Source organism: Eulemur rufifrons, chromosome 16 (genome assembly GCF_041146395.1).
Source record: "Eulemur rufifrons isolate Redbay chromosome 16, OSU_ERuf_1, whole genome shotgun sequence".
NCBI classification, from domain to species: domain Eukaryota; kingdom Metazoa; phylum Chordata; class Mammalia; order Primates; family Lemuridae; genus Eulemur; species Eulemur rufifrons.
In genome coordinates, this window is record NC_090998.1 from 42,514,033 (window position 1) to 42,526,795 (window position 12,763).

A 12,763-nucleotide genomic window follows, 5' to 3' on the forward strand; every position below is an offset into this window, starting at 1 on the left:
TTAAGTGTATTATACATCCTTCACTACAAAAGGCTTCATAACCTTGAAATAAATGAAAGGAGTGGAAGCTGGGGAGGTGGGGGTGGGGTGGGGGGGTGGAGTGTGTGTGTTTGCACGAACGCACAGATGGCAAAGATATAGATGAAAAAAGAGAGAGGCAATAACAGTGCTTAAGCTAGTTGCTTGAGAGCGAAAGATCAGAAGGATTAAAGCAACTGAATCAAACCAAAATTCATAAATACACTTCTCAAGCTAAACAATAAAAAGATTTAAAAGAAGATGAAAATTATTTTCTTATTAGGAATAGGTAGAAATAATAGGATCAAGAGGATATAAAAGCCATTGAACTGTACAGTTTAAAATTATTAATTGTATGTTATGTGGATTTCACCTCAATGAAAAAAAAGGATAAAAAGAAATATAAAGGGTTGGAAATAAGTTCTATCATTGGAACAAAAGAGAAAAGGAAGTGGTAAACATTTCAAAGCCCTTTTCCATCTTAAAAAATTCACCAAGATTCTCCCTCTCTAAGATAACTAAGCTTTCTATTTACAGAGAAAGCAAAGAGTGGTTTAATGTTTTACAAACATTTAATTTTGCCACTTTAAAAACAATTCAGGGTCTGTAAACAAAACAAAACAAAACAAAACAAAAAACAATTCAGTGGCCACAAATTACATTTCTCACTCAGCCAGGAGGGGGCACTGTAGTTAATCAACATACCTCCCCTGAAGCTCTTTTGTTCAACAATTTGCCTTGTAGGTTCATCCTCAGAACAGAAATAACCAAAATAACCCTTTTTTGGCGGGGGTGAGGTGGAGAGTTAGGAAGGTGGGCAGGAAAAGAGTAGTTTGTGAGAAAAGGGGAAAGAAAGCTTACCTCTCTCTTTTTTTTGGATTTGATATCATCAGCACTGTTTGAAAAATTGGATTTCCTCTTGTTGCTTTCTGACTTCTCCCTTGGTTTGTTATTTTCACCCTCCTTCATTTTCTTATACTTTTTCATAAACTCAGAAATTAGCTCAGGGCAATCCAAGTTTTTCTCAGGTTCCCAAGTATTGTGCTCCCTGGGCAAGAAGAATGAAGGAAAAAGAAAAAGAATGACTAAAAAAAAAAAATCCAATGGCTTATTTTAAAGAGGACCTTGAGGCAAAAAAAAAAAAAAAGAAAGAAAGAAAGAAAGAACGAACAGAAACCTGATACTTAAAGGAGATAACAAATTTGATCCTAGATTTCTACCCAAGAGAAATGAAAAAATATGTTCACACAAAGACCTGTATACAATTTTTTTCTTTTTTTTTTTTTGAGGCAATCTCACTCTGCCGCCTGGGCCAGAGTGCAGTGGCACTATCATACAGTTCACTGTGGTCTTGAACTTCTGGGTTCAAGCAATCCTCCTGCCTCAGCCTCCTGAGGAGCTAGGACTACAGATGTGTGCCACGATGCCTGGCTAATTTTTAAATTTTTTGTAGAGACAAGGTCTCTGTGTTACCCAGGTGGGTCTCGAACTCCTGGCCTCAAGGGATCCTCCTGACTCAGCCAGGCCACAATTTTTTTTTTAATTTCTTCTTTTTTCTTTATCACACTCACAGTCTTGGCACAGGCCATGATTGTTTACAGCAGCATTTTAACAGCCAAAAACAGAAAACAAATTCAATGTCCATCAAGTAATCAATGTATAAACAAAATATGGTATATCCATACAATGGAATACTATTCAACAAAAAACTAATACATGCTACAACTTGGAAGAACCTCAAAAACATTACACTAAGTGAAAGAAACCAGACACAAGAGGCTATACACTGTTTGATTCCATTTATATGAAATGCTTATGAAAGACAAATTTAGAGAAACAGAGAACAGATTAGTGATTGCCTTGAGGCCAAGGGTGGGAGTTGGAATTGACTACAAATGGGCTCAAGAGAATTTTGAGGGGTTAGAGAAAAGTTCTAAAACTGGAGTGTGGTGATGGTTGCATAATTTCAATGGATGAATTTTATGGTATGTAAATTATACCTCAATAAAGCTGTTTAAAAACCCAAATTTGAATTCTGCTTTATAAGTGGCAAAATAGTGTGACTTCATACATATAATTACCTGTGCAACTCCTCAAGAGAGGAAAACCTACTAAATCCTGCACTCCCATTTTACATTACCTTAAATATGTCCTCATATTTTGGAAAAAATGTCAACAAATATTAGAGAATTAGAAATAGTTATTTAGAAAAAAGGCAGTATGTTCCTTCAGCTCCTCATGTAAAAAAACAAATAAATAAGGCAGTATGGTCTTAAATTAATAATATAATAATAAATAATAAAGGCAAACAAAGAAGATGATGAAGAAGTGGGATTTAGAATGCATTAATTCAAGTGCTCTGGACACAAGTCTACTGTCACTAGGAAGTCAAAATACATTTTTATATTAATAAAAAAGCAAAAACCTAAATTAATTGTGTCTCATTAACTTTGGTATTTACTTTGAAAAAAACAAATAGTTGATATTCTCAGAGTTGGTCTCTGTATTCCTGGCATGGGTTTAAGAAAACCAAAGCCACTGGACCGGGCGCGGTGGCTCATACCTGTAATCCTAGCACTCTGGGAGGCTGAGGTGGGAGGATCATTTGAGCTCAAGAGTTCGAGACCAGCCTGAGCAAAAGTGAGACCCTCATCTCTACTAAAAATAGAAAGAAATTAGCTGGACAACTAAAAATATATAGAAAAAATTAGCCAGCCATGGTGGCGCATGCCTGTAGTCCCAGCTACTCGGGAGGCTGAGGCAGGAGGATTGCTTGAGCCCAGGAGTTTGAGGTTGCTGTGAGCTATGTGATGACACCACTGTGCCTAGTCCGGGCAACAGAACTAGATTCTGTCTTAAAAAAATAAAAATTAAAATTAAGAAATTAAAAAATTAAAAAGAGCTTGGGTTTTAGAGCCAAAGAAATCTGATATTGAATCCTGATTTCAGCAGCTGCAAGTTTCGTGATCTTCAATAAAGAACACCACTAATTTCCTCATCTGTAAACTGAAAATACCTCTAAATGTTTTCCTGAGAATTAAAGAAAGAAAAACAAAATAACATAAAAAAGAGAGAATTAAAGAGAACAGAAAAGGTAGAATCTGACCAATGCCTAGCCCATGGCAGGTACTCAGTTGTAGAGACAAAGCTGGGGTTGAGGGGGGCGTTGTTCCAGTCTTTTATGAAATTCTGGACAATTCTGACAAAAGAAGGACAAATGCTTACTCTGTCTACCCCAAACCTTATCTTTCCCCTTTTTATCTATGGTAAGGTACTGGTAGCTCAATGACAGAGAGTTTCGAGTACCTTTCAAACACCCAAATATTTCCAGTGGTGATTCAATGGGCCCAATAAACATCCTCAAAATTTTAGGTGTTACTTTAGTTCCTATCTTATAGTGCTCTAGGTGTCTCAAACTCAATGGTTCTCATCTCTAGTGGAAGCTGTGACACCACTGCTCTTTAGAAATATGGACGGGATTTTCTGATTGTTTTGCTACCTATATTTAGCACTCTGGGTGCTAGCGATGCTGATAAGCATCCTGCAATGCATGAATCATCCCATCTAAAATGCCAATAGTGCTCCAGATGAGAAACCTTGATTCATGTAATGAAGTAACCTTTACTATGTTCTGAAGGCTCCTGATGCATACCCTTTATCCAAGACATTGGCAAAACATTAGCTCTTTTAGCATACTTAGGTCCTACATCATAGAGCTCTGCTGTCCAGTATGGTAACCACTAGCCACATGTGGCTACTGAGCACTTGAAATGTGGCTAGTCTGATCTGAAATGTGCCATTAATGTAAAATATATCCCAGATTTTGATTTTGAAGTCTTAGCACACAAAAAAATCTCATTAATAAGTTTTATTATTGATTAATGTGGAAATAGTATATAATATATATATATTTTTTTTGGTTTTTCATCATATACGACCTGAAGATATATATACTTTTACAGATGAGGTCTTGCTCTGTTGCCCACGCTGGAGTGCAGTGGTGTGATCACAGATCACAGCAGCCTTGAAATCCTAGGCTCAAGTGATCCTCCTACCTCAGCAACCCAAGCAGCTGGGACTACAGGAGCATGGCACCACGCTCAGCTGTGAAATAATATTTTTGATATACTGGGTTAAATAAAATATATTATTAAAATCAATTCCACTTTTCTTTAATGTGGCCACTAGAAAATTTAATATAATATCATTATATTTCTATTGGACAGCACTGCTCTAAGGAGCTTTTACCAGTTCCTATCAGTTCACTGGGGTTCTGAGAAATCCATTCTTCATTATCAGGCATCCTGGGAAGAAAATTAATCAGAAACTGAGGCAGAATGCCTGAAGATTACACAGCCTCACATATTTCACCTGCAAGCTACCTCATCTACCCTTCAATATGTGCCTCATCCTATTTATTCCAAAGGAAAGAATCATCTACTTTAGCATTTCAGCATAAAGCCAGTTACTGCCTAACAGAGATTCGAGTCAACACTTCATTATCATTCTTAAAGCTCATTAAAGGGATAGATAAATGGATAGATTACATTAAAATGTTAATTATAGAAACTAGGTGGTTATGTATCTGAGTGTTCACTATGAATTTTTTCATCGTAGATCTACGTCTGAAATCTTAAAAAATAAAATGTTGGAAAACAAATGTGGCCTCAGATTTAAGTCTCTCATTAAGATAGGTGCTTTGTCCTGGGATAATTCTGAGATCCAGTTTTGGAGAACTATGGGCTATGTATGGGATCATCTTCCTTTTTATTTTTTTCATTTTTATTTTTTTTGCTTACATGTATACATTTTAGCTTAGTTGTATCCAAATAGTAACAATAACAGTTTATACTTACACTGAGCTTACGTGTCAGGCTCTGTACATCTGCCCAACAACCCTATGACAAGTACTATTTCTTTTATCTATTTTACTGAGGAGAAAAAAAGATTAAAGAAATTAGCCAAAGTCATTTAGCTTGTACCACAAGCAGTGGAGCAAGAATCTAGACCTAGGCAATCTGGCTCCCCAGTCTGTGCTCCTAAACAATTCATTGTACTGCCCCTCAAAAGCAGTATCATTAGGATACCAGCTCCAGGAGGGAGAGAATTTGTTTAGTTTACTGCCGCATCTTCTTACTTTTAGGAAAGGCGTGCAGGAGGGAGAAGAAAAACACAAAGATGGTGGTGGTTCACAGGGAAGTAAACTGAAGGTGTCTACCTCTGCAGGGTTCTAAAGTCTGAAAAAGGTACTTACTCAGAAAAGCCTTTCCACTTCAGTAGATATTCCACTTGCCCCTTAACTACACGCCTGTCTAACACCTTCTCCACAACGTACTCCTCCTCATCCTCTGAAGAAGAACTGTCGGCTGTCCGCTTGGTTTTCTTTCCCATGTCGCACACGGTTCCACCTGAAGGACTAAGGCCACCGGGTTCCTGGCAAAGGGGAAGGACAAATTGGTTAGAATCCAGGTGAGGAGTTAAAAACTTTACTTCTTCTTGATAGGATGAAGGGGGTACAACACAAAGTTGCCATGTGCCCTTCTTTTGGGTCTTGAGTCATTGTACAGATGACTCCTAAGAATTTAATTTAAAAATGGGTGAATTTTCACTTCCTCAACTACAACTCTCTTTGGCTAAAGAGACCAAAATTATTAGATGGCATAATTATCTAACTCCCCTAATTCCAGATTCCAAAAGACAAGTAGTGTGGTATGTTATTCCTGGCTACTTCTGTAACTGTTGACAAGCCAGGAACTCAAACAGAAATGTAAAACGTGGAAAATTTTCAGTTAAATGAACCATGATAACATTAAAACCTTTCCCTCCAAGATGAATGCGGTTCTTTATAAAAATGAAAAAAGAAAAGTCACCCAGGCCGGGCGTGGTAGTTCACACCTATAATCCTAGCACTCTGGGAGGCTGAGGTAGGAGGATCCCTTGAGGTTAGAAGTTCCAGACTAGCCTAAGCAAAAGCGAGACCCCATCTCTACTAAAAAAAATAGAAAAAATTAGCCGGGTGTGGTGGCGCACGCCTATAGTCCCAGCTACTTGGGAGGCTGAGACAGGAGGATCGCTTGAGCCCAGAAGTTCAAGGTTGTGGTGAGCTATCTATGACCACGCCACTGTACTCTAGCCCAGAGCGACAGAGCAAGACTCTGTCTCAAAAAAAAAGAAAGAAAGAAAGAAAGAGAGGGAGGGAGGGAAGGGAAGGGAAGGGAAGGGAAAGGAAAGGAAAGGAAAAGAAAGAAAGGAAAGGAAAGGAAAGGAAAGGAAAGAAAAGAAAAGGCAAGCCAAGCCAGGCCACCAAAATATAACTTCTCTCTGCTCTGAGTATCTTGACTAGTCTCTTAGCAGCACAAAAAATCCTGCTCAGGCATCTTTCACATTTTCAGTGACTCGGTACATTTCCCTTCAACAAATTGAGCCTGTCCCTTCAGAGCATCCATCAGCTAACAAAAGTAAGAATGACATCTCAGACACACTAAGCCTCCTTTTTAGCAAGCTAATTTGGGGATGGGAAGGAGGCAGGGAGTAGAAAAAAATTTTAAGTCCTAAAATTCAAAATTAATTACTGGATTGTTCAGTAATTCCCATGGTGCAACGAACACAAATAGTTAAGGAGGTACCTCTCCTCTCAACTGAAATTGACTCTGGGCCAAAGGAAGAAGAGGAGGAAAAAGAAGTCTGGCCCCAGACTCAGCATCAACATGAAGCCTTCTCAAAACACAGAGGAACCATTCATAGGCCCAAGGAAAGCTGAAGCAAGGCAACACAAATGGAAATTGAGTTAAGCACAGAAATATGCACACCAGGGGGTACTCAACAGAGAATCTAGTTTTTTAAATTCCCACGTTGTTACCATAATCATTTTTAAGAATTCTTCCTTAACCATGTTAAATGGTGCCTACAGTCTGGATTACAGAGTAGCAGGAATTGTTTTCTTAGCTGGAACTCCATTTTTATTTTGCTGTAATCTTTAAAGGTGTTTTCCAGCACTCTTTAAATATATAATATTTCCATCCTGACCAGAAAACCACTGCTGGGAATAGGAAGGGCCACTATTAATTTCAGAATTACGTTCAAGCAGTATAAAAAGTTACATTTATCAACTCACTTCAAATCAGCAAAACTTAAAAAAAAAATTATTACAAAAATATGTAGTTGGAAGCCGTATCTCCAGAACTTATGCAATAAGTCTGCCTACCTAAAAAACTACCTGTACCCATTACTGCCCTATAATAAAACTAAGTTTTCATTAAAATACTTTATTTGGAAGAGTAGTGGGAGAATGTAGATAGGGGGTTTTTAAATAATTTTTCCAGGAATTTAGAAGAGTCCTAAGCTTCAAGAAAATATATCTGATTTGGTTTATTTAAAATAAAAACAGCCTCCAACCTCAGAGACAGGAAATGTCATATTCCAGGGAGAGTACCCCACCCCCACTCCCACTCACCTTGGAATTTCCGGGAGCTGAGCAGTTTAGGTCAGAGCACTGGGGTTAAAACCAGCCCCATATTAGATGCATGCAGTTAAGCATTGTGGCTATGGCCTCCTCTGCCTCACCAGGAAAAACAAGGATTTACATGTGTTCTTCAGTTTGAGGGAGGGAAAAGGAAAATCTCCCTTTATACCTTTCATGCAGAAGAGGAGCCCTGAAGGTAGAAGATGAATGGGGGTTCCCTCCTGTACCTACCGGATCGCCCCAGTTCTTTCTTTCCCTCTGGGCTAACAGAAGGGGCCTCCCCTCCCAGGTCTGGGGCTTGGCGGGCTGGCAGCTCCCCTGCCCCCACCCAGCTGCCTGGGCGCCAGTGCGCAGCTGTCCCAGTCCGTTGCCATGGCAACTGGCAGCAGTACTACACTAAGGGGGAGAGGCAAATGGAAAAGTTAAAAGGCTCAACTTTCCTTTTCAGTGAAGACTGGGTGGAGAAGTTGAAAGGTACCTCCCTTGGCCTCAAGGCCAAGGCAGTTAGAGCTCAAGGGAATTAGTTCTTGGGTTTTAAATCCAAAATTTATATTTATTCCTCTAAGAGCACTGTGAATTAATCAATAGCATTTTAAGATCATCTAACAAGATTACAGCTCAACTGGAGGGGGAGGGGAAAGGCCAGGTCCTTCTACGACAGGATTGGCACAAACCACACATCCCTAAATCCAGCCCACCAGAAGCACTTTGGACAAGGCCTTTTCTACCATCTGTCACTGAACAGTTAATTAAAATTGCTTCAGGGGAAAAGTAACAGGAAAGGGGGGAGGGGAAATATTTTAAAGATAGTATACAACTTTCTTTCTTTGGGAGGATTACTAGATACAGAAATAGAATCCAGAGACTTGAAGCACTAGCAAAAAAACCTTTCAACTGAAATTATAGGTGGAAAAAAGTTTAGTCACTGAGAAGTTTTTAAAAAGGAGGAGAGCAGTTCGGCCACAACCTAATGGTTGTTAAATTAAAACCACTTCTCAGTTGCTCTTGTAATGTTATGAAACAGATCTCTTAATAATTATTCATTGCCTAATACATTATTAATACACAACTCCCTACATCAATAATCGCTAATACTTGAGAAAAAAACTGGGATAAAGAAAAAACATACTGATAAACTTGAAATTCTACAAATTTTCCTTTCTTCTGGCTCTAAAGAACATTTTTACAGAGCATTAAAACGCTACTGTGCTTTACAAATATGGGAACGTTAGAGCCAGAGGTTGCTGCCATAGGAGAGTAAAGAAAAGGGACAATCAAAAGCAGAGAATGGCGTCATGGTTGTCAAACAGAAGAAACCATAGGCTATGAGAGGAAAGGAAAATTTTTTTAATTACAGGGGATTTCCTCAATGTTAAATGGACCCATCAGGCACCCTGGGCAAAAACTGCCTTTTTTAAACTCTTTTTTTTCAAACTTTTCATAATTAAGGGATATGAAAACAATGCCAAATAAATTAAAACAGCGTTCTGATTCTGTGATTAACTTGCCATGTGTTATCTCAAGTAAATAAATTTTAGAACCCTGGCATCATTAAAATGAGCCAAATAAATCCCCACTGCCTACCTCCTAGGGGAAGAGTAAGTTTATGTTGAAACTAAAGAGCTCTTAAGTCCCCCGAAGAGAACCTTCTATAAAAATATGTCAAGGCCGAATACAACAGCAGAAAGAAGTATGTGATCTTCCAAATTCCTAAGCCAGTAAACCCTATCACATGTAGTAACTCCTGCAGCTTAACATGTTAGTAAATGGCAAAAAAAGGAGGAACAGTGTCTTTGTTAAGAGACACTGGAAAACTAATAAACCTTGAAGGAACAGGGTAGGTATGTTCTCTCTCAAGGGTAAAACACTTATTCTTACTCCTTAAAACTCAGGAAAACGTTGAAGATGGCAGAATGAAAAGACTAATTCTGTGAAGGGATAACAGACAGGAAAGAGTGACAGCAACACTAACATTTTGGTGAAACCTTTCAGGAAAAAAAAAAGTGAATTTAACGAGGAAAGGGACAAAAATATTCTGGTTCCTCCCTTCCCCCTAAAACATTGGGAAATAAAGATTCAGATCAATTCCCTCCTTCCCACCCTTAAGAACTGCCTAAAGGGCACACGGGCTGAGGTCCCTTTCTATTTGGGAAATGGGTTTTGTAACAGCTGACAAATCGAATTGGGCCTGATGCCAGGAGTCAGAGTCCAAGCATAATATTCTTTAAAGAATGGCATGCAATTGTCTTGTAAATCTCCTAGACAGTCACAGATCAGAAGCTGGCAAGGATGACGACATAGTTCTGATGGAATGTGTCTTATCTTAACCTTGAAGTTACAGATCTGCTCAGGAGCAGCAGTAAGAAATGAGAAATGCACTCAGACATTGGAGGGGACATAACTCTCTTTTAGACAGTGCGACCCAGTGTATTAGGGTCAAATGAAACACAAAGCCAGACGGACAATTTAAGAGCTAGAGCCTGGACCAGATAAAGCATGAAGACTGGTGGTTCATGCAGAGCTTGGGAGGAGGGAGTGTTCCAGTATGAGAAATGAGACATGGCTGGCAGGATGATGGAGTGATTAAGGTAGAATCCCGATACCATGACAGAGGAAGAGAGGATGAGCTTCTGAGCGCAACTTTATCCTTGTGGAAATCTCCATGGGAAGGGGTAAGCAGCTTTTCAAGTTTCTAGAGAGTCTTTCAGGCATAACAGCTCTCAGCTCTCTCCTGAATATAGACAGGAACTCTCTGGTAAAGGTATCAACAACTATTGGTAGATTATAGCAACAAAAGACCATAAGGTCATGTTTTAGAAGGCTGAAGTCAGTGAGATAAAACCCAACATCAAGAATTTGAAACAAGACCAGGTGCGGTGGCTCACACCTGTAATCCTAGCACTCTGGGAGGCTGAGGCAGGAGGATCACTTGAGCTCTGGAGTTCGAGACCAGCCCGAGCAACAGTGAGACCCCCGTCTCTACTAAAAATAGTAAAAATTAGCCAGGTGTGGTGGTTCATGCCTGTAGTCCCAGCTACCTGGGAGGCTGGGGTATAATGATCGCTTGAGCCCAGGAGTTTGAGGTTGCTATGAGCTAGGCTGACGCCACAGCACTCTAGTCCAGGTGACAGAGTGAGAGTTTGTTTTCAAAAAAACAAACAAAAATAACCATAAGGTCACGAGAAAAGAGCTGGCCCCAACAGCCTTTCATATCAACAATGCAAGGCAAATTCACCTTATAGGCCTCTGAATGCGGTGGGGGGCGGTGTAGAGACACTCAAACCAGGGATCTGGTGAGAAGTCAGCCTTGGAAAAACATCAAAGAACTTTGCGGTCAAGCACAGTCAGAACTCACATTCCAAGCTGCTGACAGGGGACTCTTTTAACAGATGAATCTTCCAAAAAAGATGGGGGAAGAGGTGAGGAGGTGAAGCAGAAAGAAGAGTGTGGGGGGGAGGCGCGGGGGGATTCCATACATCATGCCAGTAAAAGAAAATGTTTAAAAATTGTCAGTCCCCAGCAATTACAGAGAGGGCACTACAAGAAAGCTGGGGTGACGCAGAACAACAGATACCATGGTTATTAGCTCTTGGCATTAACCAATCAATCCTGGAACAACCTACACAGGGTCCCTGGTATCTGTCTGCTCTGTCTAGGTTCTGCTCTAGTCCCTCCAGTCACTATTCTTCAGTGCCAGCTATCCTGCTGGCTTTTCTTCAATCTTGGTGTAGCACAATTTATTTTCATCAACACTGATAAGCAAAAACACATATAACATAATTCTAGACATTTTCTAAGCTTTCTTTTTATTGTTTAAAAAGAATAAAAGCCAACTGGTAAGCTGCCTCATCGAACTAACCACCAAATTATTTGGAAGTAGTAATCAGATCAAATGTCAAGATGCATAATCAATGAACTCTCTCTTCATTTTAGAGTTTCAATATAAATTCTGTAAGTCCACTAATAGGCAAAATCCTCCAGAAAGTAAGCCAGGTTTGAAGAGCAGGGAAAAGAGAGGGCATATGCAAAGCTCCCAATCACATGGATTAATTAAATATGCCATTGATGAGAGGTTTCAGTTGGCCCAGGCTTGCAAATTCTTACTTCTCCCTTGAGGCCCTTGGGGAAAGACAGTGGCTTAGGTGAAGATTAAATTGTCAGCTATAGCACTGTCTTCAAGGCGTCCTCTATAAAGCCTTATTGTAGCAAATAAAACAGATGAAAACAAACTAAATTTACAGAACCATTTTAATCTGCTCTATGTTCTTTGCTCTTTATGGATTTTAAAGTACTGATGGTCTTAGGTATGTAACACAAACAGCATAAAACTAAAATACCCTCTATAAAGATGTTTTCTTGCAGTGGATTTATGATTTCCAAAGTACTGGCCATGTGGCATTTTAACAAAAACACAGCATAGAGATGCACATTACAGCTGTCCTGGCTGTCTCAGGTTTTGTTAAATGGGCTGATAACTATCACTCCACCTCCACCAAAAGCCCATGAGCACCCAATTCAAGAGGAGTTAAAAGCTTTTTAAATGTCTATTTAAGAGACTGGATTAGGAAAGAGTTGAGGAGAAAGATTAACTGTGGTCGTTAACACTCCTATCATTAACAAGCCACATATAGACAACACAAACTTTATTAATAGAAGGGAGTGTGGAGAGAAGAAATGCTCTCCTGTTGGCTAGCACAGCTCCAGTTCATGATCCTTTAAAAATCAGGCCAAGGCACTGCTTCAATCAGCTACAGAACTATTCTGGGGCAAAGTATGTTTGTTGATTATCCAAGTCTCCTGCTACAGTAAGCAAGGGAGTAAAGGACCTTTTGTTCTTTTTGATAAAAACACATAAGTGGAGATAAAGGCTGCCCTATAAATTCCACGTGGCTATACATCTTCCAAGCTCTGACCGCCATTTTATTATAAATGAATGTGGATTACAAGACTTAATTCTCAGAAATTCTTGAAGTTATCAGTCTAGTACACTGGTATATCTTGCAAGAACACAAATTCTTGATATCTCATAATTTTACATGGGATTTTTTTTCTCCCCTTTTATTAAAATTTATTGGATTTCTCCTCTCAAGTGTCAGTTTTCTTTAAATTGAGTTAGGGCACACCTAAACTCACCACTGGGCAAGAGGTTAAATATCTAATTGTTCCAAGATTTATGAGAAAGTAGAACTTGGCACCACTATGGGAAAATATCTTCCAGATGGTGCTTTCCAACAATTCTATCCTTGGAATGTACTGAACTCATCTCAAGGCACCACACTCTCA

At 39.3% G+C, this 12,763-nt stretch overlaps 1 protein-coding gene across 2 annotated transcripts in view; it reads right to left on the reverse strand.

The window, feature by feature from the left end:
- Nucleotides 1-12,763, reverse strand: part of CBX5 (chromobox 5) — a 29,122-nt gene that overhangs the window by 5,696 nt on the left and 10,663 nt on the right. Inside the window, exons 1-3 of one of the 2 annotated variants that reach the window (XM_069489563.1) lie at nucleotides 7,712-7,760; nucleotides 5,273-5,451; nucleotides 880-1,066 (exon numbers count right to left, since the gene is read on the reverse strand). In XM_069489563.1, coding sequence (XP_069345664.1) covers nucleotides 880-1,066; nucleotides 5,273-5,409 — 324 coding nt within the window. In that variant the 5' untranslated portion in view covers nucleotides 5,410-5,451; nucleotides 7,712-7,760. Of the gene's footprint in view, nucleotides 1-879; nucleotides 1,067-5,272; nucleotides 5,452-7,711; nucleotides 7,761-12,763 lie in introns of those variants that run through there. The other variant, XM_069489562.1, reaches the window with a different exon arrangement.